The sequence below is a fragment of the Silurus meridionalis genome, chromosome 9 (genome assembly GCF_014805685.1).
Source record: "Silurus meridionalis isolate SWU-2019-XX chromosome 9, ASM1480568v1, whole genome shotgun sequence".
NCBI lineage: Eukaryota > Metazoa > Chordata > Actinopteri > Siluriformes > Siluridae > Silurus > Silurus meridionalis.
In genome coordinates, this window is record NC_060892.1 from 16,093,557 (window position 1) to 16,120,707 (window position 27,151).

Below are 27,151 nucleotides of genomic sequence, written 5' to 3' on the forward strand. Positions count from 1 at the left end.
GCTAGAAGGTGAATAACATGCAGCAGAACCTGGGAGAACCCGGGAGAATTCATTCAAGCAGAACCAAGGCTGCACCTCAAGAGCAGACAGCCAGCCGAGCCGCACGAACACACAACGTGGTCAGGTCAAAATCGGGGGAGAAGTATGTCAAGAACGTTAAACAGTGCAGCGAGTGCGTCCGCAATCCGATATCCTTACAACACATGCCAACACGGACAGAAAGGATCAGTTCCTCCTTTAATTCATGTTTGCTTTTTGGTTACAGTGCACATTCCTCGCCACAGGAGGCCCAGCGTGCCGAGGGGAGAAAAGACCACATTGTTCAAATACAGTAGCCTTTTTGTTGTTTATTTTTATTAAAACCTCGAACTAAACTACAGCCGAACAGCTTTGTTTTTTATTTTTTACATTTTAACAAGACATTTAGAAAACATTCTAATGAAAAAAGCTTCCACCCCCCCCATCCATAAAAAAAAAATATATATATATATATATATATATATATATATATATATATATATATATATATATATATATATATATATATATTAACTTGAAATCTGAAACGTGCACCGCTTAAGGATGGACAAATGACAACAAGATCAAGTTTGAGCAATTAGTTTTATTTTATTCAAACAAAAAAGGGGTGGGAAGGGACACCCTGCACCTAACAATGACTTTCGCAAAAAGAAAAAAAAAAAAGAAAATGTATTTGATATGCAGCTACTTTAAACACAAGACATTAGTTATAATCTCACCACCTGCTGCACTACACACACTGTCCATGGGCACTCTGGTGGAACAGAATTTATTTAAATGAACAATCTTTTCAAAGGTGTGAACATGCTGGAATGTGAAAACACTAATGCTGTAAGTGATCATTAATTCCCATTTGAAGTAACACCAATGTGTATTTTTATGTTCAATGGCTTGTATAATCATTTTAATCACTAGTGACTTCTCACTTCATGCAGTCACCTTTTCGTTACACAAAAGTAAAGATGCTAGCCCAATTTAATAACATTTTACAATTTTGGTCATAGTTAAAAACAATATGCTGCAAGAACATTGTCGTTTCTGCTCTCTTTACAGCACGTAGTTAGCTTGCTACGTCACTAGCTACAAAATTTATTTGTCCACACCAATTAGGACTGATGTTGAAATATATGCGACATATCACCTTGCAAAGGTTAATGGTTAACAATGCTCAGAAACTTCACTCGCAGACAAATTCATCATACAGATCTCAAAATCCATGACAATTTAAAATAAAAAAAAAAATAAATCTGCAATGCAACCATACATTGTGTTTGATGTCATGTGTGGGCCCCAGCTTAAAAATAATAAAAAAATATGTAAATGTAAAACTCATAACACCTTATATCAATCATAGAACTTTATTTGTTATTGTGCTTTATGCTGGGTCAAATTTCTTTTTCAATTTAAATCAATAAAAAAGAAAATTCAAGGGATATTGAAAGAAAAGGAAACAAAACAAAACAATATAATCAGTGTAGAAGCTTGATGAATGATTGATGAAAAAACAGACATTATTGTGTGTGTGTGTGGTGTGTGCATGCGCACTCATTAGGTGTTTATTAGCTTGTATAGCCATGCAGGACTACCAGCTGTTTACTGAAAAGTTGAAACAACTGATAATTTGTCACCAGAAACATGGTATGCAGAGGTGAGGCTGCCAAAATGCAGAGATTCCTCCTCTAAACACGGCCCAAAATTGGCTGAGCCTGAGACACACCCTATCCCTTAAACACACCTCTTAAATGATGTACAATTAAAAGAATTAAACAAGACATGAGTTGATTGTAAAAACGTAACTTTGCTCATCAATGCTTGGGCTCCAGCATACTCGCTTTTTCCAAGGCGTTTGTCCAAAAAAAGAAAAAAAAAAAAGGTGCATATATTTGGCTGCGCGTTTGTTTATTTAACTTTTATTGATCAAAATTCAAAGGGTATACGTGCACATAAGCTCTTTTGTTGTAAATCATTGTTTTTAGGTCCTAAAGCGCATTAAAATGGTTAAATCTGTAACACCCAGAAATCACAACCAGGGTTCTCGCAATCCCCCCCACCCCCTTCAAAAAAGCTTTTTTTTTTTTTTTTTAATTTATTTCATGCCTCCCACTGCAGCTCAGATTGCTCCGACAGTTCCTTGTAATCCAATGGCTCCAGTGTTTTTGCTTTTTTTTCCCCCTCAGCTAAGCCTGAGTGTCGAGATCATGAACAACTGACAAAAAAAAGGAGAGGGAGGGGGGTTTAGAAAGAGTAGGCGGCAGAGTGTCTTACGTAGTCCGGATTCGTAAAGAAACTGGTGCTCTGCGCAGTTTTTGTGTAAAATTTTGCTGGTGCAGGGCGTCAAAAAAAAGGAACAAAAAAAATGGACGAAAGAGTCTGTCAGAGCATCCGTTGAATCCCTCCAATAAAAGGCAACACACCTAAACTGTTCTCGTATACTATGCCTTTTAAAAAGTTGATTAAACAAGAAAACAAAAAGGAAAAAGCGCAGTCCCTCGGGTTCAGTCTTGAAGGAGGCCATGTGGGGGGTTAGCGTCTCCGTCCGTCGCCACGCTGCGACGACTGTCTAAATATCTCACCTCATGGAAGTCTTTAGATACCAGACTTGAAAATTTTCCCTCTTCCACAGAGATGAGGACAAAAACGTGGAAAAGCCAGTTGCGTGTGAAAGCGATGGATGATGCGAAGAGGAGGAAACTCACGTGAGAAGTTGTTGGGCAGTATTCCTGTTGAGGCGTGAGTGAGTGCGCCGTGTTAAGAGTGTGTGTGTGTGTGTGTGTGTGTGTGTGCATGTATAAGCAAATGTGGTGTGTATGGCTGTGTGAGTGAGTGCATGTATGTGGTTTCTACAGCAGGTCGACACGGCGGTAGTAAAGCAGGTAGGCGGTTCGCTCTGCAGTCTGCTTCACCACGTGGTACTGGTTGATTACCTTCACCGCCTGGTCATCAATACGCAGCCAGCCATTCAGCCCAATGTGGAAGACGTCCGTAGTGTAATGGCCACCTGTGGCGCTGTTCCCATGGTGATAGACAACTGGGATTACATAAAAAATAAAGTTATGATCATGATCGTTCGGACTGAAATTTTACGAGGGACATTCAAGTCAAACCAAGTATTTTGATTAAAAAAAAAAATTGTAAGAAGTGGAAACCGCATTTATTTTTGGACATGGTCCCCTGCTACATTTAACCAATGATGGGAAAGATTCAGCCTAGAAAGATTTGCAGTAAGCCTAAACTATCCTATGACAGCCTGCTTAACTTCAGGTTTTGAGGAGAGGTGGAAGTCTTACCAGAAAGCAAAAACTAGGTCTAGGGAGCAGAGTCTTGGGGGAAATGCATAGCATTGGCAAAAAAAAACACAGCTATGGGTTACAGAACAAACGAGTTTCTGACAAGCCGAGAAAAGTTTTTCCTTTTAAAAGGAAAATAAACAAGTGGAGGTAATGCACTTCCCTAGGCTGGGGAAAGATTAATAGAAGCCCCTGAGGGAATCTTGCATGTGTGCGTGTTTAAAGAGATCACTGAGCTGTGCAGGAAACAAAATGAACCACTGGAAGAAAAGCGAGAAACACGAGACAAATGGAATGAACAGTAGCTCAGTTTACACACTCGCTTGATATCCATTAATAAACTGGCTGCAAGTGAGGTTTTTTATTTTTTTGATTTGGCTCCTGCACCAGGCTTTGATTATTCCACCAAGGTAAATGATCGATCGATCTATCTATCTATCCATCTATCTATCTATATTTATATATATCTATATACACACACACCATAAATAACAAATAAGCCGCACCTGTCTATAAGCCGCAGAAACTAATGAACTTTACACAGGCTTTAACAAAAGACAGTGTCTGTTACACGACTTGTAACAAAACAGTAACCTACCAAGAAAGTCATGGTAAGCGTTCCTCACAACAAGAGTTTACTTGTGCCAACATGCTTGTGACAGAACTTTTCCGTATTCACCTCAAACCAGGGCTGACTCAAAACCCGGGCATTTAGTGATGACTTGAAACTTCTGGTTTGCTTCTTCTAGACTATCATATTACCCTGTGCACTTCACAAATTCGGAAGTAGTTTGTGGTAAGAATGCGAACATAAATACCTGCAAAGAGCCTGTATGTTCTTTGGCCTTTCAAGGTTTTGCTTCGCACACCCGGTGAGAGGAGATCTGCAAAGGAGAAGAGGAATGATATTGCATAAAACATGATGGTAGTAAACATCAGCTGGGTGACAAACTAGCCATTACACAGCAAAAGAAACATTTTACTTAAATCGACACCAGATTGGTTTTTTAACCAAGGATTAAAGTGCTTCCAAGTGATGGAAGTGTTTTTGCATTTCTAACTGGAATAAGTTTTTTTTTATCTGGCTGTAAGCAATATTCTGCTGTGTTCACCTAACAGCTTGCCTCACGCTACTCTGTTATTGCTGATATTTGGCAACATGTCATATTTCATCAGGACTGTGCAAAACCAACTCCAGATCTCAGCAGTCATTATTTCAAACACAAGAACCATGGTCTGTGTTGAGGAATGACAGGATTACAACTTGGCTATAAAGGTTCTGGTTTTTAAAATGAACCATCACTGCGTTTAAGGACACATCATGCACTGATAAGGTGCATATTTTCAAGCGGCTGAAAAATGGGGCCTCTGATAATTTTTGCCAATAAAGTCAAACTACTGTCTGACTGCTAAGACACAATCAAACAAACTGCTTCTCCCTGGGTGTTTTTAACTGATCTTTCCCTTCAGATCTCACACAAGATGGTTTTCATTATGTGTGGAGTCCTTTAAACAATAAACTAATAATATACTCCTTAAACGATGGATTTCATAGTAGAAGGTGAATTCATAGTACTTGCCTATTCTCACAAGGGGAACTAGACACAGAAAGGTTTGTTGCCAAAATGATAATCTAAGTTTTGGTTGGATAGTCATCTTGCATTATATTGTTTTGTATCTTATGTAGCAATAAGAAACCATTTCAGGATTTAGTTTCACCACTTTGGACAGGCTTGCTTGGGTAGATAGACAGGCTCACATAGATGCATGTGCCTCTTTGTTGGAAAAATGCGTTTTGAAAGATTGCTTTTGTTTGATAGATGGATAAGTTTGCTTGTTTAGAACCATAGACTTGTGTGGATGTTAGACAGACTTATGACTGGATAGGGAATGGCTAGACTGACAGACAAGCTTAACTGGTATGATCGGAAGATGGGCTGGATTAAGTAGATACTTGGATGGATGAGTGGGTTTACTTGGTTTGTTGTTCAGACAGATGTGCTTGGTTGCTTGGACAGAAGGGCAGCGAACAGCTTTGTATAGCCGATCAAATTAATAAGCTTATTGAAATGTATGGGTTTGGTCGGTTAGATTGTCTTGGATGCACGAATGGGAGGATGTGTACACATGCGCTTGAAACTTGAATTTTTAACACAGATTGCACAAAAATTAACAAAATTAAATATTTATACACAAACTGTATAATTGAAATTGAGCATGGCGAGAAAATATTCAAATTGCACATATTTATTAACAGGCGCACCCTTGCTAATCTCCAGGTCCACAGGGTAATCAATGTTCTTGATCAGCTTCTGACAGCCACCGGTCTTCTCAAAGACAAATCTCTTGAGGTGGAGCACGAGCACAGGAGGAAGTTCCTCCAGAGTCACTCTTCGGCTGATCTCAATCTAAGGCCAGAACAAAATAAAGAATAAGAGAAGAACAGAGTGTGCACAATGAGATAATGGAACAACAAAAACATTCCCTCAATCAAACCTGTACTCATTCTATATATTAAAAAATAAATAAAGGGGTACACACAGTGTCGATAAACAGAACTAAACAAACCATCATAAACGATCTGCTTGCTTTCAGCACCAAACTTGCTCAAACAAAACCACAACACGTGTCCTGGGAATATGGCAAGAACACAAAGCGAAGAGAAGTACACATGTGCAACAGATGTTCCTCTTCAACAGCATGTGAGTCATTACACTGACAATGTTTAATGAGTGTGTGGAGCATCTATTATCTTTTGTTTGGGAGCTAAAGTGCTTCAACAGGAACTAACAGTCAATAAAATTACAAACAAGGCCACGCAGACCACATGTATACAGCAGTGGTGTATCCTGGAGGCCAGGGGGTTAGGTGATCCATCACACACTGACTTAAGAAAGTGTGTTTATGTGCAAAAGTCAATCAGGAAAACATTTTGCGTTACAGGAAAATAATCAACAACAGGACAGTGTGCACTCCTGTCTTTTGAAATTAAGATGCTGGCAGTTGTTCCAGCTCACTGTTACAAAGAACTGGCACTGAAGACTCCTTCCACAAATGTTGAACATTTAAACAAACAAATATTCTCTTATCAGAAAAAAATTATAAATAAAAAAAAAAAATGTAAGAATGACTCATTTCCTCTGTACACTACAGAATGACCTGCTACAATTGAAAACTATAATAAATTAAATGAACATATTTTGAAAAATCAAATGAAATTATTTAACAGCACTATTGTACCACACCTCCTGCTTGGTTTTAGTGGTGTAGCCCTGGACAGACTCTCGTGCCACCATGGTCTCCAATGCTTCCTGCACAGTGCGGATCTTCTCTGACTGGATGTCCAACTGCAGGGTGAAAAACGGCTGGAGCGTAGCAGACTCTTTCGAGCTCTGCTGGTACACTACCGATCTACACACACAAACGCAAATCATGCAGACAAACACAAGAGCACATGCATAACTATCCACAACAGATGTTTCGTATTTGCGAGAGAAATGTGGTATCTTTATTCATGAGCCTTTCTGGTTTGCTTCAAGAGCGCTCTGCTTTGACAGGAGGAAAAAACAGACTGCGTGTCCTTTAGATTTAAAAGCTTTTTTCACAAAAAATGACCGCGATAGTGATTATACAACATACAGGATGCATTCCCGTGTGCTTAAAGCACAGTGAGCAGATTTGCAAGGATTTAAAATATTGGTTTATGTGATAAAAGATTTGTATAAACTTATCACCCAAGTAATGCTAAAAGTTTAATTTTATGCAAATATAGAGCAACCTGGTGCAGTGCAGACAGTACAGCAGACTCGGACCCTCTTCTGATTTGTTGCCAAAAGCAACCAGTAGTAGCAACAACTCCTGATCACTTCGAAATATAGCGATTAGTCAAATTAAGGCTTGCAGTGATAACATCTCCATGTGTGAAGGTAGCATTACGCCAATCTTTAGCTGATCCTAGTCAGAACTGGAATCAAGACAATTCAATTTGTAGTTGTATAGAATCATTACCTTTACTTACGTTTACACAATCTTCAAGCATGTAATCATCACTAATATGTAGCTGTACCAGTTGTAATAAATATTTCTAAATAATTACAGAAATAAGGATCCTAAACTGCTTCTAAACTGCTAAAGTTTTTCTAATTAAAAAAAATCAGCTTTAAACGCAAAGCATCGCCTGTTTTCTGCAAATGCTCAAAAACATTTATCTGGAGAAAACAAACTGAAAAAAATGTATTGCTTCAGAAAAGCAAAAAGTATTATCTTTTTCCAGGAATATGAAAACTAGGCAAAAACACTACATTAGTTAAGACTTTCAAAAGCATAAAAAAACAATCCTCTTTCATAATGATTTCAGATCGTAACCCGGTTACCCAAACATCACCTCCTCGGGCAATTTGTCTCCAAATTTAGTCATGAATGATGCCAAGCTGTAACCTCATGCACAATGTGAGATGAGGTTCATGTAAGACTTCTGGCTCGGACGGGTTTTGCTTTTCATAAGCACAGCTGGAGAAGCAGCCAGGCTGTGCACAAAGTCGGCTCTACTACTACACACCATATTAAACACTGAGCAGAACCAACTCTGAGAAGAGCTCAGGTTTAACCCCTGCCAAATATGGCAGGAGGAAAAATATGCTCATGGAAAAGAGCAGAAGGTCGATTAGTGTACACGGATGCACCATCATCAGATTATACATTGGAAGAGAACTTTGAGCCAGAAATAAGGAAAAATGAGCCATTCAATACATCACAACACACTTCAGATTTTCTGCTGTTTTCCATGATTTTAGCCAAACAGCTATCTGTATTAAGAGGGAAACACTAAAGGTGTGAAATAGAGTGGTGGACAAGACAGAAGAAAAGATAGATGATGCCATTTAAGCAAGATGAATAAACAAATTATAGCAGGGTCATGAAAATGAAAAGTGTTCTGTAATGTAAAATAGGATCATGTCCTACCTGATGTGCCCCCCAAATATGTCTGTGATGGGGGTGCGAATAAAATCGGCTTGTCGGGTGATTGAGGTTTTGTTTCTGGGTCCCACCTGCTCCCACTCATCCTCACTGCCATCTTCTTCATTGTTCTCCCTCTGGGTTGCAGGTTCCTCATCACCCACGTGGGACCCTGGCCCATTCGGTGTGGACGCTTCTGCACATTAAAAAATAAATAAATAAATAAAAACCCAATGAACTTACAGGTAGCAGATTGGGAAAACTATTGTGTCTGGCCAACAAGTAAAGAAAGTTACAGCCTCCATTTCAGTCTTATACACATTCTGTGTCTGTAACCAATGTTTGTCTTGTATTAATGACCAGAAAATTAAAGCAGGAGAAGAAAAATCATTACCAAATTATCTGGATGATGAACAACACAGGGTCTAAAGGTTGAAAACATTACATTTCTTTTATTAATAGATTTTGAATTATGGAGTTACCTAGTGCAACACTTTCTTTTTTCAAGACAGACTGATAAAAGTATCTGTTTACTGTTCTCACTGAAGTGTAAATATTTCCATCAAACCCAAGAGCTAATAGACCAAAGTGTAACTTGAATCTTTGAAAGTTGACATGTTCCTTGCCCAAAGATCAATAAACAGACAGTAAAGCCATCAACCAAATTGTCCTGATCACAAGTTTTTTTATTTCTTGCTTCATGTGTTTCATGTAGCATAAATCAGAACATGTGTAAAGAAAGTGAGGAATTTTCTTGTTTTAAATTTCAATAATTGTCAACTTTTTAATGTTTATTATTTACTTTGAGTAATAGAGTTACAAAACCCTGTAATTGTACAAATAAAGTGACTTTGCTATGAATTAAAAATGGAAACACACTCTCTTCTGGTGGAGAAATGAGCTTCTTGAGTGCCAGCATTTCCTCGTGCAGGCCGTTCAGTGTGAAGCCCAGATACTCCTCAGCATCCTCCTGACGACCCTGGTGACAAAACACACTGTGAGGCTACAGCTAATGGCAACACTGACTCAAGGCATGGAAGCACACTTTGTTCACCAACAAAAGAACATGATGCTTTTGTCATTAATGCACTCACTGAACAAGCCGTTTCTAGTTCTAACCACAAACTAACCACATGTCAATAAATAAATCCCTTACCTTCTCTGAAAGGCTGGATTTAATGAGTGTGAGGAGTTTGTAGATATACGTAGGCTCAAAGGGAACACCAGGTCTGATATCTTTTACCATCTTCTCCCCTGAAAAGAACAAAGACATTATTTAATATTTTGGGAGGGAGACACACAAAAGTATATGTAGAACAGAGCAACAAGAGGGAGTGGAAGTGTGTGTGTGTGTGTGTGTGTGTGTGTGTGCGCGCGTGAGAGACTCACCTTGCTGCTTGGCCTTTGAGGGAACGGGCATGTTGCTGAACTCATTCACAAGCCGAACACTGTGGTGACAACATTCACAACACAAACATGTATTGAAGGAAAAAAAAAACAACTGCAACATTATTGGTGTTTATTTGAAATAACGTTCGCAAAATAACATCTTCGGTTCTAAAGCATATTTTATTGATCTAAAAAACCATTATATGTTTCTAAAATATGTATCTCAGCCCATTAGCATGAAAGACAAATCAATACTTTTTGCTCCATTATAAGATACATACGATGACATTCTAATTGGCTGGAAGGAAAGGGCGAATTCAGAGCATTTAATGCACAGATTACTCCAAGTTTAATCAGCGTTCTAAATGAATGCGCAGCCTTAAACAGTAGTAACGTTTACTCACTGCTATTAAGCATTTCCTAAAGACCTTTTCGGCGGAGGATTTTTGCATGTCATTTAACGAATCTGGTAAATAAATCTGCAGCGTTATGAAAACTCACAAACAGAAGAAAATCAAACTCACAAGTTGTCCATCATGGGTGTGGAGGTGCAGGGTCTTTGTGTTTCATTGAAGGTGGGAAGCGACTTCATCAGGTGATACATGGGTGGGCATGCAATCAGCGCCTGCAGGGTCTGGCAATTACAGTCAAGGACAAAGTAACTAGCACAATGCAAGAACTGAAGAACAATCAGGAAAACACAGCCAACGAACAGACGAGAAAAAAAGGAGCAGGGGAAAGGATACAGCGTTGATGTAGCACCAGTTTCCCTTGTTGATCAGACCTCTGGGTTGTAAAGACACGGGCTTGTGTATCAATTTCACATTCTCGATAAGTTCTGACAAGAAAAAAAAAAAGTTTTACAAATAAGCTTAGCATTTACACCATCAATGAGTAAGTCATACAATTTACATAAACACCTTAATGAACAATTCTGCAGTTGTTAAACGGTTAACTTCAGAACATTTAATATTTCAATTGTAAACAATAAAATTAGGGCTGCACGAATTGGGGAAAAATGTCGTTGCGATTATCGAGGGCAACGACATTTTTCCCCAATTCATGCAGCCCTAATTTCATAGGCGAGTGGAGGGTGGAACCGGACGGAATAAATGGTAAGACGACTAATCAGTGCACTCTTTCAGTCCGGCGACGGCAATAAAGATGGAGATGTCAACCTCCGGGAGAGCCACCAACAAAGAGACGTGCGGAAGGGTCGCCGAATCGCGACTAAGTGCGGGTGGGCGCCTGTGAAACACGTGCCAGCTGGCTAATGAACTCTGGTTGACGCTAAGAAAAGGCATGCAGGTCCGCAAGGAAACACAGGCAGGCGCTAAAGAGAGAAAGCATGCCGAGCCGCAAGCGAGACGGCCTGACGCCGAAGAAGGCGTCCCTACCGCGAGTGTGTGGGTGAACCCCTGCAATGAGTATTGGAAAGGAAAGCCAAAGTGTGAATAAAGAAAGCTCTGCTTGGTGAACTTTTGTCTGTCTTTCTTCCAGAGCGGTACCAGTGGGATTGGTTAGTCAATATTGTGAAATGCGATATAATAAATGGTATCATGAGTCCACTTGATTATAATCAAGGAAATTGCACACAGATTAGTAAAAATGCTGAAATGTGTCTTTGTAAAACTAGAAAGGCTTTCAAAATAATTTCTTTACAAAACGAAATATTTGCATTAATGTACATGTATTTTCTCAAAAGATAAAGCTAAATTAAATAAAACAATAAATGAAAATATAATGTTCACAAAAATAAGATATTTGAAACATGTTGTCCACACAAACAGGGACTGCTCTTGACCATTTAAATTATTTACCAGTTTGTATGATGAAGTATAAGACACAGTAAATATTTACAAGTGACGAGGATGGACAAGATTAGAAGGTTTAATAGAGGGACAGCGCATGTAAGATGTTTTGGGGCACGATTAAGATGGTTTGGACATATGCAGAGGAGGGACATGGGGTATATCGGTAGGAGAATGCTGAGGATGGAGCCACCAGGAAGGAGGAAAAGAGGAAGGCCATGGAGGATGTTCATGATTGTGGTGAAGGAAGACATGCAGGTAGTTGGTTTGAAGAAGACCAATGCAGAGGACATGGAGATGCTGTGGCAACCCCTAATGGGACCAGCCGAAAGATGACGACATGTTTACATACTTGAATTCAGGCAATTTTGTAATCATTATTACTTAATGTGTTAAAGCTTTTTTTATGGAATGTTATGAATGATTTATATGGTGTGGGAGTAGAGCAACAATAGGAATCTTGCCCAGGGTGGCAAAAAGGCTAAAAAAACGGCCCTGGATGTTATACAGGCTGTAACAGACACTGGTGAGAGAAATACAGAGCAGATCTGATTGCATGTATGTGGTCGTGTGTGGCACAGGTTCCGGGTTGTCTTTGAGTAAAGACTTGCAGCATCAGACCCCCACCCAAAAAAATAAAATGCATGGCATAAATACTGTTTAAACTCACATTAACTGCTGTTTACAATAAACTAATTAACAAATAAATGTTCCACCACCATCTGCCTGCAGCACACGATGGACACGTGTGAAGCTTAGGCAGGTAGCTGGGAATTTACATTGTGCTGTGCCACGCCTAGGAAGGGAGATCGCCATTGAGACACGGCTCCCATGGTAACGTGGCAAAATTTCGAGCCATCACGGTAAAAAAGAACCCAAACCCAAAGAAAAAAGATCTGTGATCTGTTCACGTTAAAATGAAAATTAGTTTTCTAAAATTTTATATTTTTTAATTAGAACAAATAGGTACCAAGCTCTTAACTTCTAACTAACTAACTTATAAACAGAATGGTGTGAAATGGATCTGGGACTAATGAGCAGATTAGTTCGAGCTGCCAGGACCGATAACTAAACATAATCACTATGTGTCATAATCAAAAAGCATCTCAGCATCTGGCAGCTTAGCAGTCTGGTAAATTTTCCACTGGTCCTGTTGATTCATAAAGATTTCCCACTTACAGAATTTATTGGGGTTTTTCCCCCTGATCTTTTTTGGTTATTCGCACCTTTTTCGAACTCTAGAGACCGTAAAGTGTAAATCCCAGATCAGCCGTTTCTTAGCGTAGCCCCATCTGGTACCGTCTCTACCCTGTATTTCTTTTTTTTTTTTTTTTTATCAAAACATCATAATTTGGTTGGTGTAGTATTGGAAACCTTTACACTTTGACATACTACAGAAAATCCTTCCCGGCCCGAACATAAATTTGCAAACCGGCAACACGAACAGGGATCTATAAATAAATCATCCCTACTCACAAGGTCCCAACCAACAAGAGCAGAGGTTCTGCAAGAAATAAAACTCCTCCATCGAACCAATAAACCAATGCTTCTCGATAACAGCTTTATCGTGCAGGAATATCTATCAGCATCTCTGTATACTTCAGTGCTGTTTCTGTTCCTCCATAAACTGCCTTTAAGTGATTAAACAGCAGAGCCCCAAATGAAAAATAAACATCCAGATAACAGCTTAAAAGTCTTTTTGAAACCCCAAACCTTGCCTTAACCCAACGTTCACATAGATGAACAGAAAATATCACTTGTTTCCCCCAAAGTACAATAACGATTCTAAAGTGCTTATTCACTTAAACGTTAAAACAGAGATCTTAACCCTCGTAAATGTCACAAAATATACTGCCAACATGTGTTCAATGATAACAAAACCCAAAGGGACCCCAGTGTACCACCTACACTGGGAAAGAGAGACAAAATATTTACGTGGCTAGCTTTTATGAGTGGGTGGTTTGTAAATAGAAGAACATTGTTTTCAAATGCTTTTGAACTTTCTTCCTCGGTTTTCTCCAGTTATTGTTCTGGGGAAAATGTATCAACACATTATGCTTTCTTGACTAAGCATTACTGACACAAAACACAAACATGACACTGAGGATGGCGCGCCAACAAGTTTACAACAGCAGAAATGTCAAGCACTGATGCTAGAGTCTGATGCAGATCTTTCCACAATTAACTTGCCTGGTGTTTATTTTAAAATCACTATTAGCAAACACATTAATCCCAGATTTGATTTGCTAAAGCAGAATATGGCATTCTAATAAAGCAAACTGGCTGTAAAAAACGTAACTGCGCTCATAAGGACTTGGTAATAAAAGTATAATGAATTTCTACTGCCACCTTGTGGACAAAACACTCCAAAATCATTCCTTAAATCATCTTAATTACAATCGCAAAACTTAAACTACAAATTTGTTCTGTTAATTATGTGCAGCTGTGGCTCCTGGAAAGTGTAGCTTAATTTCCTATTTAAATTAATGCAGTCATTCTATCCACAGCTTTTTTGGTTATTTATTTTAAACAATTTGGTGCATGTTTCTTTTTACATTAAAACATACTCATCATAATTAGCTGACCGTGTTTAAATTCATTTATCTGAAACTTGTCTTCAGCATCAAAGACTGTTCTCCTTGTCTGGGTGATTGTGGATCCACAGTTTGTTTCTGGACTGCTAGATCAGAGGGGGAAATACAGACCTGGACTGGACATCAGTACATTTCTTTTTAAAGTTTTTGTGAGTTCAGAAGAAATCAAAGTACACAGAGATAAGGAATTCCACTGTGCAAGTGTTCCAAAATATTTAAAAAATATAAATCAGATAACTGCTATGTGTATAAAATAATTAATGCATTGATTGTTTAACTGATTGTATCACCAAGCTTAGCATTGTTTAATGTTATTTTAAAAGACACCTTAAGGAACCTATATGATTAAAAAGAAAGTTTTAAATATGACTATTTGTCTTATGCTTAAGTAAAAAGTTATGTTAGCTAATTATTTCGGAAGATTAAAATTTGTATTTAATTTTTTTTAATATGGGGACGATTCTTTGGTTTGAAAACATACTGGTCACACAGTCCCTCATATGGATACAATACCTGCCAGTTTTGGCGCCAGGGGGTCTTCCGAAACGGGAACGGGGCCTTCTCTGATGTCGCATGGTTTCTCAGGCTGCTCGACGGATGCAGTGGGAGCTACTGGCACCGCAACAGCTGCTGCCTTAACCTCAACGTATGCCTGAGGGCCGCCAGGTAAAGGTTTGGAGTTGTGGAAAAGACTAGCCCAAGATTTGGGGGTGTTAGGAGCAGGTGCGGTGGCTGGAGAAAGTGGAGAAAGCAAAGGTGCCTGGACCCCTGAGTCTGTAGGTGACGGGACCAGAGCAGCACCTGCCTGAGTATCAGCCCTCTCGAGACTAGTGGCAGACGACTGCTCCGACATCCCATTAGCCTGGCGCTCGTCCTCGTCAGTAGTAGCAGGATCAGCGGTAAGCACAGCAGCAGAAAAGGGAGTAGATGTTGAGGAGGTCAGGCAGGGGACAATCCCATCACTGCCCTGCAGTTCTGGGCTCTCTAGAGCAAGGGGTTCCGAGTGCTGCTCGGCAGTCCTAACCCCTTCAGCATGGCCACTGCTCTGGGAGGAGGTGGAAGAAGTAGAGGAAGAGGAGGAAGCCACAGCATTACCATCCAACAAAGAGGCGGCTCCGCTCGTCAAGTCCACAGATGATTCATCAGGGCTGTCACAAGTCCTCTGACTGGTAAGGGGGCCAGGCTGACCTGTGGATGATGTGGAAGAAAGTGTGGAAGGGGTCACATCAGTGCCAGTGTCCTCTGATCCCATGGCTGGAGTGCTGAGACCGTGGCCATTGACCAAACCCGTCCCAGTCATGCCATCCACCACGGCACCACCACTCTCGCAGCCCTCCAGGTAGTTGTAGTATCCCGGAGGTCGTTTTTTCTTTTTTTTGCGCTCTCGCTGGCCAAGGCCACCAGAAATGCCGTCCACATCAGAGCAAGCCTGCTGGCCGTCTAGAGTCGAGGGCTCAGAGTCGGCGAGGTCCACAGAGTTGAAATCAGCCTCGGGGGACACACTGGAGGCCAAGGCAGGTGTGGGCAGAGGTTTCTGGGCCGGCTGGCAGCCCAGGATGAACTCCGGGGCCTGAGGGTTCAGAGTGCTGGACACTTTATACGAGGAGTCTTTCACCACCACAGGCTCTGAACTCATCACCTCATCCACACCAAACTCGATGTGCTGGAAGTCCTCTCCTGCAGACAACACACATCATCACATGCAAACAGAGACACATGAATACAAGGCTGCTTTCATAAGAATTATTCTTGAGCAATATCGAAGTTACTAAACCATTTTACACGCATCCTTGCTAACCATGTACACAGTGGACTTATATTTGATTTAGTCATTTTTAAAAACGTTTTATACCACATCAGGAATAAGAAAATGCTAGCCATCATCTTGCATTAAACAGAGAACTCAATAGCCCTCCATCTATTCATTTACCAATCTACCTCTTGATCCATCCACACAGACAAAGGTAATAAAATCATGAAATAAGTGATTAGTATTATTATTATTGCCCCATCACCAAAAATAAAACTTTTTGCTGCCTATTGTGCTGCACTGTGAAAATCTGAAGAAGAAAGAGAGAGTTATAAAAAAAAAATTTAAAAAAAGTGTTAATTATTCTTAACTTCAACACTTAGCATCGATCCATTAACCAGCAAAACTGCAAAGGCCATCAAAAGCAAACAGGGAAAGGAAAAGAGAAAAAAAAAACAGAAAAAGAACAGAGTTATTAAATTGTCAGGTTTTTTCGGCCTTGTCCTTGATTTGCCATGTCGTCTGTTAGTATTTATTTAAAAAGTTTCATTCCAGGGGTGCAGCGTCATTAAGAGAAGCACAGGACAGGAGAGATCTTGATCCTTCAAACACCGATGTAACGCAGCTCTTGTCCAAACCAGGCTATTAGTCAGGGAACAGGGCCAAGAGTAATTATAAAAGTAAAATTAAAAAGTATTAATTATTATCCAAAGCTGCCACTTAACTGCTGTGCATGTGAGTTTTTTTTTTTTTTTCTTTAGGCCAGAGAGAAATCTGCTGGCTTTTTTTTTTAAAGCATGCAAAGCTTAACAGATTATCCAGCAGGCAGAAATGACAGGGAAGGGTTGGAGAGTTGAGAAAGTTGTGTGTGTTTTAGAATCGAGGTTCTGCAGCGAAACACAAACAAAGAGGCGACGTGCGTGGAACCCACAACTCACCGCAAACCTGCCGTCTCATTGATTCCGTAATGTACGGCACATCAACAGTGCAGTAACCTCCTGAATAATTAATACAGATCAGGGTCAATATCAGTATGTCTCTTTTTTTTTGGTACTGTTTATAATTTTTTTTATTGATTTTTTTTTTTTTTTTTACATGTGGCGCAGGATCAGGTTCAAATGACACATGAATACAGAAAAAAAACAAACAGGTTTAATTCAGACTGATTATGCATGAAGGAAGGACTTCTCACTTCAGGGCTGGAGGTTGCGGAACAAGATTAACTTTTGTTTTCCAGCATCATTAGGTCTCAATTCAATGTACACAGTGATCTTACCCGAGTTGTGACTGACGCAGGGGACTTTCTCATTGAAGGGGGGAAGCTGTTTTGAAACAAAAAAATTATACAAATGAGTTACGATAAAATACACTTAACAAAATTGCAGAACACAGTAAGGGGGAAAAATTTAGTGTATTTTTATCCACAGCTGCACAGAAACAGCCAACAATTGTATGGCAACTGATTAGAAGCAGCAAATCAAACACTGCTCCCTTTTAAATTAAGTCTAGTTTTATCTTAAAAAAAAAAAAAAAAAAAAACTTTTGGTGAAATTCCCTCTGTTTATAAGTTAATACTTTAGAACATAATATTACTTCTAGTATTCATCAGTTATTTGTTAAATGTGCAATATTCATACTTGCGGTTTAATACTGCTGTTCAAATTAAAAAATAAAACGTTTCACTTCACACACACATGCAAGTTAGCTTTGTCACTATTTTATCAATCTCAAGTTTTAAGATTGTTAAAAAGATTTTAAAGATTGTTTTTTACCTCAACATAACAGCGAGGCGTCAAAAAGAACTGATTGAACTCGTCCGGGCTGAACTCCCCAAAGATGTACTGTGGAAACAAACAGCAAAACACATTATAACTTCTGCATGTTAATCAAATTCCATAATTTAGCATCATGAGGTAAATAAAAGGAAATTAAATAAAATACAATTCATCAAGCACAATCAATACCATGATAAAATATACAGCACCAGCATATCTAAAATATCACAGGTATTAGAAATTTTTATAATAATTACATTTTCTGATTGCATGGTCATTAATGTTGCCACAATTTAATTCACCTATATGGTTCTTTAAACGTGTTCTTAAGAGACGCATCGTTTAAGAATAACATTCGCCTAACAGGAAAAAAACATTCGCCAAAAGGAAAGAAAACAGATTGGTTTATGGTAGAGGTTACTTTGGTTTTGTACCTGATTTAAATAAAGTGAACATCAATCCTTGAATTAATGAGCCAATAGAAAAAAAAACAATTGATCTCAAATTGTTTGGGTAAGAAATTCACCAAGTCATTAAATAAAGAAACAAACAAGCTCCATTATTATATTAATAGGCCCACTTGCATTAAAAGCCTAGGATACAAGTCTGATATTGTACATCTAAAAAAATATCAAGCATTGTGATATGATACAGATTGTCATATCGGACACATAAAATTACAGAATGAGTTCTTGATAACCCACTGTGTGCAGACTGGCAAAACAGCAGCAATACACATTCACAACGCTCCATTGCTGCCATCTACTGGGTGTTCCCTTTCACACCATCATGGTATTTATTACATTTACTTGTGGGGACATTTGTGCTAGAGATCCTTGCAAAGGATTAAATTAGCATAAACAATGTTTTTGCTTGTTAGGTGCTAAAACCTTTTAAACAATGGAAAAGGAGAATAGAAGGAACGTACAATAAGATTTATTCAAAATAAACAATAGATTTAATATATATACACATACATATGTGTGTGTGTGTGTGTGTGTATACACACACATACAAACTACACATATATACAAACTACACTACACATACACTTATTTATCTGGAAGTTTTACTGGTTTGAGCTTTAAATGTGTAAAAGTTCAGAAACCAAGTACATTTATTCAATAATAAATCTAGATTTTACAAGTTTTACACTTTAAATGTGTTTATTCCTCAAAGGTTGTTTATGAGCTATTAACAAACATGCATTAAAATATTTTCTCTGTACTACATCACCTGTGGCTCATGATTCATGTTTGCACAGTAATTCCTAATCTATATTTGCTTTTAGAAAAATAAATCAGAAAAATTTAACGCTGTAATAAGTTGTCTGAATTAAAACTGTTGAATAAAGGTGATGTCAATGTTATCTGACAGTGGTATTAATTTGGATAAAAGGGTGAACATGAAAATGATGAGTCATGTTGGATCAGCACTGCGATACGACTGATTTGCGACTCAGTCTCCTTAGCCGTTGCTCAGAGAAACAGCTTGAGCGAGAAAATGAGAACTGCATAAATGAGACTGAAATGTAATATCAAGGTGCTTCGATTTCACAACCTTCCACTCAGTTGAATTGCTTGAGTCTACAGTGTGAGATCAAGGTGATAAAGATGATACAAGAGCTAAAACTACACAAATAAAAGTGTTTTACAAACAGTGTATGTAAAGAAAATGACATTTAATTGGTGTATAATTTTTACTTTTAAACACTTGTAACAGAACACGGAGTACCTTTACTGCTTCGTTTATTTAAGAAGATTAAAGTTGCAATATAAGAGGTGTTACTTGGTACAAGAGGGTGTGAAATTGTTTGGTGCACGTGTACCGAATGCAATCCTTTTGTTTGCGTGAAGCATCAAATTGGTTAAAATCTGAATTTACTCGGAAAGTCACAGACTGAGTTTGTTTAGTCTTCGCCTTGCACATTGAGCGCATTCTTTTTATTTTTAAACTTGAAAACATACAATGCCAGGAGTATTAAAAAAAAACTAAGAAACTAGAGTTAGCACAGTGTCACTGTGGCCACTCACTCCGTACCAGGAATATTTATATAGCACTAGCACTATCTCTAGGAATTCTTTAGTGTTTTATGTCTAGCTTCAAGACTTTCCCTAAAAGAAGAAAATTCCACATAAAGAAAGTGAATGAATGAAGACATTTATTAAAGTATGCTGTGTGTGTAATATATATATATATATATATATATATATATATATATATATATATATATATATATATATATATATATATATATATATATATATATATATATATACACACACACACACACACACACACGTGTACATAAAAACATTTATGTATGTACATATATAAATGTGTGTATGTACACAGACACACACATATAAACATATATACAACACAAATACAGTGGATCCTCGATACTCAACCTCAAAAGTTTTGCGACTTTTCATTTGGAACCGGACTAACAGTAACTCGACAAAAAGCTGATGGTTCACGAGAAGCCTCGAGTAACATTTCAAAACAGAGTTTGTACTAATAAATTACATAAAAAGGTTTGAAAAACTCTTATTGTTGTATTATTTAAAGTAGTAAATAAAACATTTATGACAAGTAATTCACAATTTTTGTTGAGTTTACAGAACATTCATTCATTCCTTTATTTATATTTCTGTTTCTATATATATATTATATAAATAAATATATGAGAGAGAGAGAGAGAGAGAGAGAGAGAGAGAGAGAGAGAGAGAGAGAGAGAGAGAGAGAGAGAGAGAGAAATGAAAGGCTGCTGGATAATAGAAGAAAAAATTATCAGCGTACTCAGGGGCATGTAAAGCAAATGCTCAGCAGTAACAGGGTTAAGAATTGTAATTTCTTATACTATATAGTTAATTGTAATAATTGCTAAATCATATTGGTGTAAGATGATAAAAGTCTTCAGGACATGCTGTTACTAGAGCTTCAACTTATTGATAAATAAATTAGTCAACGAATTATAAAAAAAAGGGTGTGTGTGTGTGTGTATATATATATATATATATATATATATATATATATATATATATATATATATATATATACACACATATACACACATACATACACACTATATAGTTATATTAAGCAAAACAGCTTTTTTTAAATCTACATTTTTTATTTAGATTTTATATAAATTTTGATTTTTTTTAATCTGGTTTAATCGAATTATTAAAAAATCTTCCGGTTTAGGGCTGTAACGATTACTACAAATTATACAAATATATAAAATTATTTTGCTTCGATCCTTTGTCCATTTAATTACACAGGGAGCACCGTGTTTCCCACAGACCATTACTACTGAAGCACCACCCGCTAAACACTGAACGCTCTGGACAGGGAACACAGAAGACACTGCAGAATAAAAAAAAAATGGAGGAATAGGGATAAAACAGCGAGGGGGCGAGGAGAAGACTTTCTCGCTATTCCGGGGGTTTTCCCTGGCCAACGGGGCTGAAAATAAAAAAATGTCAATAGATGAAACAGGCTACAATCAATAGACTCGCATGGTATCAAACTAAACCTCCGATCCCTAGAGAGAAATCTGCTCTGGAGGAGACAGAACAAGACAGATGAAGCAGAGGAGCCTCGTTTATACACCAACAGCTTCAAATATCAGCCCAACCACATGGTTATCGGTGAATGCACCAGAAATGTTGGATGTTTACGAGAAATAGTCAGAATTGCGAGAAATGAACTTGGAATTGCGAGAGGAAAAATCTAAATTAAGCAAACTTTTTTTTTGTGGTGAAAACGGGCTTACATAGGATTCAGGCCTTAAAAAAAAAAACACGACAAGTGTTTTTTTTTTGGTTTTTTTGTTTTTTTTTTAAGAGAATTCTTAAAAAAAAAATATATATATATATTTTTTTTTTTTTTTTTTTGCATTTTGATGGTGTTAATGACAATTAAATGGGTTTAGTTTTCCCAGCTATTCTTTAATACAATTTCAGCAATCAAATTTACATTTTTCTAAAAAGGAAACAAATTACTTGTTCATTTTAAGAGACCTGTCATTTTCCCTTGTATATTTAGTATGGCCCTTTAGTAAAGAAAAGGTACGTCTATTTATATTTTTATATATAGAATACATGTACCTGCTCATTGTTTCACTATACTTTGAAATTAATTTCACAGCTTGTAGGTCAGTGTGGGCTTTCCAAACGTATAACCCCACCGTTTTTGTGATCATTAATGTACTCTGTTATTCCTGCAAGGACACTGTGTGGGTGTGTGTGCGTGCGCACCTTCAATCCTGTTAAACTGGATGTTAAATAATCACAAATGTGCTTCAGCCTGCAGTTTGGTCTTTTTACTTTTTAACTCCTGACTTTACAAGACGGTTATTGTTTTACCGTTTAAATCTATTCCACATACAGCCAAAGAAAAGTTTATTTTTTTATTTTTTTATTTACCCCAACCGGCTCGCAGACAGCACTCATTTTCATCTTTGGTACACTTTTAGCCAATAAGCTTCAGATGATTAAGGCTGAACTTAATTGTTTGAGAACAAGACACAAAGTGCATTGCTGAATATCACATTTTCACACTTTACTGGTGAAATACTCAAACTGATTTGGGGACTTGTTCAGAAGTCAGGTTTGAGAAATTCCATCTAAACTGCGTCTTGCACAATTTTTTTTAAATCACCTGATTTTGTAATGGTAGGCCCCAGTTGCCTACCATCCCAGTGGAGTATTTATTTATTTTTTAAATGTGGGACCAACATTAAACACTTTTCTGCAAAATTCAGTGCAAGCAGAATTTTGCAAAAGCAAAATTTTTGAAGTAATCCAAAGTTCAAGAAGCAACAGTACAGAGTTTGTTTGAAGAAAAGAAAGAGGAAAAAAATTACTAAACTGTCATGTTGACAAGAGGCAATAGAAAAACCACTGCGGTTTGATTTCAGTCACAATAAAAACACTTTTCTGTAAAAGTAGGCAGGTCCTGGATAGATTTAATCAACAAAACAATCTGAAAAAGTCTGGTTTACCAATGACCAAAGCAAACTGGTGTTAAAATCCATTTTATTTGAACAAATCTGAACAGGGATTTTTTTTTCTATTGTTTAGTCATCACATCACTACAATCTATTGTTCTTGATTGTCGGCGAAATACACCTACAACACGTTAACCAAACTGACTGCTTCAATCCATTGATGCTGTGCCTCTCCAGCATCAGGTGATCTCAGGTGATCAGGTTAGCTCTACAGCTAACCTGCTTTCATCAAGTGGGCTATAATTAACTTAATCCTGATTGCACTAAACAGTGTTAAGTCTTAAAATCTCCGGAGCACAACGTGTACACCAGGAGGCAGCGCTAAGCAACATTAACTTCACTAGAAAGCTTTCTGAATGTGGCCAGATTACAGTTTAGAAACTATTCTCTCTGAAAGTTGAAGGTCACGGGTTCAAATCCCACCACTGAGCTGCCCTTGTGCCCTTCCTTAACTCTCCACTGCTTAGTTTTAAGTCGCGTCTGCCAAATGCTGCGAATGTAACGTATGCATGGCAATAATCCCGCGGCCTCTTCTCGCTCAACACACATGAAAAGGGAAAGAATAGAAAATGCAGCTGAAGCAGACTGAGCTTCGCGATGGAGCAGTGTTGAAAACGACAACGGCCAGCTGTAATCCAACAACCTCTACATTGCTAATGCGGCCCACAACAGAAAGAATTTCACTTTGCTTCTTTTTTGCAGGCGTGCCACACGTACTGTGCTAAGCTAAGCTCCCCTCTGGCTGCTCGTTTGGAGAGAGGATTAACACAAATTGGCCATCTGTATTATTTCGACATGCCGAAGTGATGATACCGTGAGACGTGGCCAGGGACAAAGTTCACATCGTTCGAGCAATCAGGTCATTTAAATAGATATATAAAAAACTAATCTGTATTGGTGAATGATTTGATAAAGAAATTCACACATTTCCATATAACGAAGCAAAAAAGTTCTGCAGTATGACACCAACACCCCCACCCACCAACACACAGATACCAAAGCTGACAGGGAACACCGTTGACAGCAGTTACTGGATATTCAGATGACAACAAACTGATAAAACTTTAAAGCTGTGGCCTCACCCCAACAGACTATCCCCTAATGCCTTCCAAAAGCCTCCACCAATCAAAGTGCGGTAGCAAAGTGGGCAGGGCTTAGCATCTCATTCATGTTTTGGTAAATTTAAACATTGGATCACCTACTTTCTCACAACTGGAGGTTGTTAATGCCAGAATTTTGACTTCAAAACTAACAAATTTAAGCACCGTGTTCAATACTACAGGAAAAAAATATATAACTTCAGTTATCAGTCTGAACCACTATGTATTCAACTGATTCAACTACTTTCTAACCGGAACTTAAAATTAATTACATAATAAGCAATTTTTCCCCATACCAGTTTGGTTTCATTTTTAGCATGGAGTGAGCAAACATGTTCAATGTCGTCGCCTAGAACAAAAAACATTAAAAGCGTATTCAATTTATCTTGCTTTAGCAAATGCTATAGTTGTCATTTGTGGCCGTGTCCTGTCTAGTGATAAGATACAAAAATAAACTGAAGGACTGATGCACAAAAAACAATGTTTCATTGACATGTGACATGCTCACTTAAATACTAATTGTCTTTTCAGATTCGATTTGCAAAGCGAAGTTAACCATACTATGTACTACAGGAGGAGGTATTGACAAATCTTAAGTTATATTCTGGTTGTTGCTTCTCGTCACTTCTGGTGTGTCCATCTGAAATCTACTCCAGGATTCCTCCAAACCTACTCTGTGGCAATGTTTAAATCAGCCTCATGGACTGCTCATTACAACGCAGTTCTGTTACCAGACCAAATTTAAACAGGTTTCTCTTCTTTTTCTCACTGCAGGACCCTAGAGTGAACCCGTATCTCCGTGCTTCCTCTAATGTGACAGTGAAAATGCTGGAGCATTGCCACATTGCTGACAGAGAGAAAAAAGCTTCTGCCAACTGAAACTGTCATGCAACTGTTAGACACAAACTCAACCAGCTCGTGACAGCGCTGAGCTATGCGACACCTTGCGAGCATTTTAGGCATTCGCTTGGGCAGAGCAGACGCTATTGTTTATGCAAATTGAAATCGTAAGGAATCTCTTTTACCCTACAAGGTAACATGGTTACATTACATATCACATTCTTATTTCACGTCAAGTGTTTAAAAGCAATAGTACTATTACTTTCTCCGAGATGAACATTCAATTTGCGTGTCTAATTAATATTTACTTCATTTTAATGGCTTGTCAATTAAATAAACCCCCACCCCAACACATCTGATGAATTCGCAAATGACCAATCTCCAGCAAGAGGCCCATTTTTATTCTGCATGCTGATGCATTTTCTTTCGAAATAGAAAGCCATAGTGATTGCAAACTGCTTGACTGATTTACACAAGTAAACATCGATTGGGATATGCCATTCCACAACCCCTGTCCCACCTTAATAAACTTGATGGTATTTAACTAGAAAGTCCAATATGGAAAATAGCAAAAAGTTTAATTGTACACGTTATGCACACATTAATGAGGACAACATAATTCACTTCGCCTTGACACGAGGCCTGAATTCATTTCATCTTGACATGAGACATGAATTTGTTAAGTTTAGACATGAGACGTGAATTCATTCATTTAGTTTTGGCTTAGCCGTTCAATATAATATATTTACAGAATTATGCAAAACATGTTTGTGGTGACTAACAAAAACTTGGGCAAACAAACAGAAATTCTCAACAATCACATGACACCAAAGTGATGCAGCGTTGTTAGGTGGGCATTTCTAAGAAAATAATTAAGCTTGGTTTGAGGTTTAAAATTTTCTCTTTACTTCAAACACCCATTTGGAGTAAAAAATAAATAAAAATAAAAAAGTTTAATTGCTTCTAATCCTCCTGATGAAACAAGAAAGGAGGTTTAGGATATTAGCGACAGAAACACTAAGTCGAATATATATTAAGTATATACTTTTTAACAAACATATATTTTTAATAAACATTTAATATTGCTTGTTTTAACTTTGAATGACTTTGAATGAAAACGAAAGAGAGGAAATAATTCCGCCCCTTAAATCAACAGGCCCGAAACACTGTCAAGTCATGAGCTAGCTAGTCCCACACGCGCCTAAAAATCTGTACAAGTATAAACAAATTTCACCAGTTTCTAAACTTGGTGCTCCTTTCCGATATGATTATATCGAACAAGTCATAAAAGTTGCCTAAACATTTCGCAGTGACTGGAAAAACGAGTTCGAGCTGACAGTGGGAGCGAGCACACACGGTTAGCTAACAGGCTAGCTGCTCTTCGCTAGCGACCGTTAAGAAAATGTGCTCACGCGCATGAGCAGGCCTGCTGCCACACACACACACGCCCTCACGCGCTCAATAACCTCAGAGTTTATAAAATGTCCTTCTGACAGGAATTACTTTTATTATCCAGCTTTCAGGACACGTGAAACTGTTATGCAAGGAGTTTGTGTGAGAATACGATCTGATTTCAGTGGATAATAGTGAAGAAGGGAATGATCCAGGCTGCAAGGCCTGCGCCACCACGCTGAACTGTTTCAATGAGGTGGGGGGAAAGGAACTAATTCAAATTCAACGATTCGGCGTTTCCACAATCACAAAAACACACTAAGCACCACGAGGGATTCCCGAAAAAGCGTCCTCCTGTATCCTTCCAACACGTTCACTTTATGCACAAGATGTTTTCCCCCCTTGACACTTCGATTTAAGTGAGTTCATTTGGCAAGTCGCTACCTGGTTGCCGTGCGCAGCCATGCTCCCGGTGAGATGATGGGTTTTCTTTCCCCTCCGTCTCCTTCAGCAAGAAAGATGGCCGTCCGGTCGCGGACAAAGCGCTCTCGTTTAACACAACGTGTTCAAGCTCACTAGTCTACTCCGACATGCCGTCCATGGCGCCTAAACGCCGGTGTGTTGAGCGCTGTTACTTGGATTTGTGTGCCACTTCAACTACCCCAGCGTATCACGCTGCTTCCCCCGCCATCGCCGCCATCTTTGTCTTGCCTGTGCACTACGCTCGCTCTGCTGCAAGTGGCGCATGCGCGTTTCCCATGCGGGTAGGAGGGGCCCGCGATGCGCGCGCAAACATTCAAAAAAATAAAATTAAATCAGTCAAAGTGTGTGAATATGAATTTTTTTAAATATTTTAAGTATTTTTAAAATCTCAGACTTTATATTAATACGGATTTTTAATTTGATTTGTATGTAACGTCATTAATACTGAAAAATATTTACACAAAAAAAATCCGGTCAGTACAATATGTTGTATAAATAAATGTTGTATAAATAAATGTTTCTGACTGAATAGCGTTTCTTGCACGAGATTATGAAAAAGTGTCTTTTTTGTTAATCATATTATTTCACTAAATAAAATAAAATAAAATGAATGAAAATACATGTATTACTGAGTAGAACATCAGTCATAGTCAGCGTTATACTGTATACTACTGTAAATGTGCAACAGAGATGGGAAGTAATGAATGACAAAATCTCA

General features: G+C 38.2%; 1 protein-coding gene across 2 annotated transcripts; it reads right to left on the reverse strand.

Moving 5' to 3' along the window:
- Positions 1-1,933: 1,933 nt before the first annotated feature.
- usp10 (ubiquitin specific peptidase 10) lies at positions 1,934-26,695 on the reverse strand. 2 transcript variants are annotated; one of them, XM_046858374.1, is made up of 15 exons: positions 26,395-26,695; positions 17,599-17,667; positions 17,103-17,148; positions 16,765-16,824; positions 14,590-15,753; positions 10,418-10,509; positions 10,196-10,305; positions 9,672-9,730; positions 9,439-9,536; positions 9,162-9,261; positions 8,289-8,478; positions 6,572-6,737; positions 5,590-5,734; positions 4,145-4,210; positions 1,934-3,067 (listed from the first exon to the last, which is right to left on the reverse strand). In XM_046858374.1, exons 1-15 carry the CDS (start codon positions 26,413-26,415, stop codon positions 2,880-2,882), a joined length of 2,574 nt encoding a protein of 857 aa, XP_046714330.1. In that variant the 5' UTR covers positions 26,416-26,695; the 3' UTR covers positions 1,934-2,879. The 2 variants fall into 2 exon arrangements, with proteins under 2 accessions (XP_046714330.1, XP_046714331.1); XM_046858375.1 differs by lacking the exon at positions 16,765-16,824.
- Positions 26,696-27,151: the final 456 nt, after the last annotated feature.